Source organism: Mastomys coucha, unplaced genomic scaffold, assembly GCF_008632895.1.
Source record: "Mastomys coucha isolate ucsf_1 unplaced genomic scaffold, UCSF_Mcou_1 pScaffold16, whole genome shotgun sequence".
NCBI classification, from domain to species: domain Eukaryota; kingdom Metazoa; phylum Chordata; class Mammalia; order Rodentia; family Muridae; genus Mastomys; species Mastomys coucha.
In genome coordinates this window covers 76,823,219-76,827,530 of record NW_022196898.1, presented here as the reverse complement: position 1 = coordinate 76,827,530, position 4,312 = coordinate 76,823,219, and the positions used below count along the sequence as shown (strand labels likewise).

The 4,312-nt window shown below is 39.5% G+C and overlaps 1 protein-coding gene across 1 annotated transcript in view; it reads left to right on the top strand.

The window, feature by feature from the left end:
- The window catches only part of Enpep (glutamyl aminopeptidase), a 68,572-nt gene that overhangs the window by 29,414 nt on the left and 34,846 nt on the right, over nucleotides 1-4,312 (top strand). Inside the window, exon 8 of the mRNA XM_031376170.1 lies at nucleotides 1,174-1,239. Coding sequence (XP_031232030.1) covers nucleotides 1,174-1,239 — 66 coding nt within the window. The remainder of the gene's footprint in view (nucleotides 1-1,173; nucleotides 1,240-4,312) is intronic.

Genomic DNA, 4,312 nt, shown 5'->3' with positions numbered 1-4,312 from the left:
GGAGGGAGCGATGGAAGGAGGGAGGGTTGTGTTTGTATTTTGTAGGCAAGGCATTACTTAGCCACTAAAATCGGACGAGATGCTGCTAGGAATGTGCAGCCCAAGCTTCTGCGACATTCTCTTTCATGACACTTCCTGTAACACCTCCACACATGTTCCATACTTGTACTAATATGATTTAATTTTTTATGTGTAGCTTCCTATCTTGGTTCCTCATGAATCATCCATTGTATCAACTTACTGAACAGCTACTGCTATAGTGGATGAGCCGTGACATGGTTGTCTTTATAACTATTAGCATGATATTTATCAAAATCAGCCTAAATGAAAACAGTTACCACGTGAAGCTGATGCCATGATTTTCAGTATCTCCTCTTACCCCGTGGCATCTTTTCGGCCTTCTTTGAAATGATTGATTATCTGTCTTTAGGAACTCACAAAAGAAAGTTCAGACTCAATTCTCTAAGTCCTGAGTACTCCAGGGGCTTAAAATAGTGTCAGACATAAATATATTTCTAAGCCTTATTCTTACTGTGTCCAAATGCAATTTAAAATACTCTGGAAATTGTAGTAAAAACTACTAAGTGGGAAGGCAATATTTTCATATATACTAGTTGAAAACTGATATAAAAATCTTACAAGTAGCGTGTCTTAGTATTAACCCACATGGAAGAAGCTGGAACTCAGGGCATGCCTCATAGATTCTTGAGATCTATAAAACAAGATGAAACAAAACTACTTTCGATGTAAAATGGTTTTATGCCTACATTACATATCTAACCATTTTGTTTCTAATGTGGAGGTATACTTAATAATTTGCCATAATTTCACCTTGAAATTAGCCCTTCAGCGAAGAATGTGCGGGGAGGACTGGTTTTCTTTTCTTTCATTAATAGAGCGCCACCTGCCGGCTGTCTTGGGGAAGTGCAATAACCATTTAGACCTTGAGTCAATGGCAATTTGGGCGTTTTCTCTTTACCACTTAGTTATTTAGAAACACATACATGGAAGGAGTTCTCTCTCTCTCTCTCTCTCTCTCTCTCTCTCTCTCTCTCTCTCTCTCTCTCTCTCTCTCAGTCTAAATCATAGCATAATAACTATGTAATTCATCAGAATGATCTTCAAGAAACACTGGAATACATCATAAAATATTGCTCTCTTTTTCCATGCTAGGGAGCTTCTATTCTGAGAATGCTTCAAGACTGGATAACACCAGAGAAATTCCAAAAAGGCTGTCAGGTATGATTGATTTTTTTGGCAGTAGCAAAAGTAAACTCTACTGATATGCGGCTGACAACTGCGCCTGGCTGAGTAAGAACAATTGCCTTTTTACTTTCCTTGAACCTGGACAGATAAGCAAGATATCAAAAGTGTGGCAAAAGATAGAAGGTGACTTTACATCAAATTAAGGCTCTACAGTGCATCTGATCATTTACCAGAAATGTCATGGGGAAATTCTCGTGGATTACTTGTAATGCTGGATATTCTTTACATGTGTGGATACTCTTTACATGTGTGGATACTCTGCATGTGTGGCTACTCTTTACATGTGTAGATACTCTTTACATGGCTGGGGCTGCAATGAAAACATAGCCTCGACCAGGTGGCTTAAAGAAAAAGAAATTTATTTTTCCCCAACACTGGTAAAGTCCAGGGTTGAAGTGCTGCCTTTCAGTTGCTGGTGAGGGTCCTTTTGTCCTGTGTCCATGTCCTCATGAGGCACAGGAGACAAATATTCCTGTATCCTTTGTAAGAGCATGGGTCTCACTGTGAGGTCACTTCCTCATTCCCTGATGCCAACCAGAATGCCCTCTCTCCCAAGGCTCAGGGGCCATCACAGATGACTTTAGGGACATAGTTCATGGCAGCATGACAGAGACATTTAAATCTACCTCTGCTGGTGTCTCCACACAGAAGGTAGAAGGTCCTTCCGTATTATTGATTTGGAAAAGCTTTAATATAAACAATCATATTCTTATAAAGTCAGGGAATACAGATACCTTGGTCCCATTGGGAAGATAAATTAGAATTCATTTTCTGATGTTCTGCACATCCTATGTTCACATGCCACTCCACTGGACATTTCAGTTCATGTTTGTTCTTCTAGACTCCCCTAAGCCAGTCATCTCAGAATTGGTGTCTCCTGCCCTTTATTGAAGTTACTGTGCATCCTTATAACTGCCCCATCTTCTGGTTGGGCTCATTTCAACCTGGAAATAGCGTCCCATCCTAGCTACTTCCTTTCCCTCTCCACTTCCATTGTGATAGCCCAGGGATTTGATACAGCCCATATAGCACAAAAGACAATATTTTTTACACAGATTATCAGTTCTCTGTCATGCTGTTTTCTAGCCCATGGCACTACAGGACAATCCCACCCCCACCCCAGCCCCTACCCACCATTCCCATAGCTCCCCTGTTGCCATGTCTTCGTAGGTGGCATTTATTTAATGTTTTGCTATCTTAAAAGGTAGTGATCTCTTTTTTGGACAAATAGTAAAATGTTTATGTGCCTATTAAAACAAGAGAAGTATAGAATTTAGAAAATATTTAGGGTACATACAAAGATATTTTGCTCATTAATAAAATATCCTGTGGGGATATATGGTGCAGGAGCTATGAGCATGTATAACTCCCTATAAGCTTCAAACTCAACTGTCACATCACTATTGGGAGCATCTTCATGGAGGCCCTGTGTCCCAAGTCCTTAGGTGTGATTCAGCGCCTATTGTATTTTTCACATATTAGGTGATCTACAAGATGTTTGTTGAGTGAATGTCTATAATGTATAGTGTTGGACATATAAATAAATAATAAAAAGAATCCTGGGCATTGTGGGGCACATCTTTAAACCCAGCATTTGGGAAGCAGAGGCAGGCAGATCTGTGAGTTCAAGGCCAGCCTAATCTACTTAGTAATTTCAGGTCAACTAGGGTTACACAGTGAGTGTACAGTGAGACCCTATCTCAAAATAAATTTAAAAATATTAAAAAGGAAGAGAAAGGAAAACTTGCCTTTAAAACGTACTACATCTCCATTTGCATAGTTTTCATTTTAAACTGCCGCTGAGACATTCTCAGTATCTTAAGAACTGACTTTAAGTTAAATGCTCCTTCATGATAACTTCTGTAGAGAACTATCAAGAAAGTCCTTAAAAGTAAATAGCCCAGATGACCACTCGATACATGCTCAGACCTTCACTAAGCTCTCAGTCCTCCTTAACCTAATGTGTCTTCATTAACTTTAAAAGCCTCGCCTGGGACTTAGAAGTTACAGCAGTCTCTAGCCATGGTTACAAATGATCCTACATATTTTACCTAGCTCAATGGCTAATAGGCAGTATGTTTCATACAATTAAAGTATTGTGGAGTGAATTTATTTATAGGAATTTATAGAAAAATAGGAATTTATAGGGAAAAAAACCACCAAAGCACTTTTTCTTTCTTTCAGTTTTCAAACCTGAACTGATATTTTCGGGTATCCGTGTAGCTCTCAGATCACCTGGGACTTTCAATCTGTCACCCGACTCACCCTTGAACTGCTGTTATCACACCATGGCTGTTGCCCCAAAGTCCCATGGTCTGGGAAACTGGAGTTCAAGGACTTTCCTTTACAAATTCTAGCTTTCTGCCCAGACAGATTCTCCATTAGGAAAAGTGGCCATTGTGGAATTTGGGTAGACCAGTTGTCTCCTTTTCTGTGTTCATCCCACCATGTACAGTGTCACAAAACAGAATGATGCTATCATTCACTGAAAGACTCTTGGGCCACAATTGTGCATTGTAAAAGTGCAACAGGTAGTAAGGCATTAGTAACAGTGTGTCACTATGAGAAAGGTACCCATCTTCTCTTGTTCTACTATTAGTACCAACCTGGGAAAAGATGAATGGCTGAGTTGGTGGCCTTTGCCTTACTAGGACACTAATGGCACACACTGTTCCTTCTCTTGTGCTTACCAGTACCAACTTACAAGGGAGCTGTGGCCCAGCTTGTCATGTGATTTAGACTTGAAAGCTGATGTGACTATGATAAGGGGAGGAAGAGAAATTCTTAGTATAGACTATTAGAAAGCATTGACCTGGCAAGGATAAAAGTGGTACTTTTTAGTACTATTTATATAAATTTCAACCCAGCCTTTAGTTCATAAGAGACAATAAACTGCAATGAAGGAGAAGGAGAAGAGGAAGAAGAGGAGGAGGATGGAGAAGAGGAGAAGGAGGAGGAAGTAAAGCCAAACCAATACCCACACATTGATCCAGCATTCAGACTCAATTTTTTTTTTTTTTTTTTTTTTTTTTTTTTTTTTTTTTTT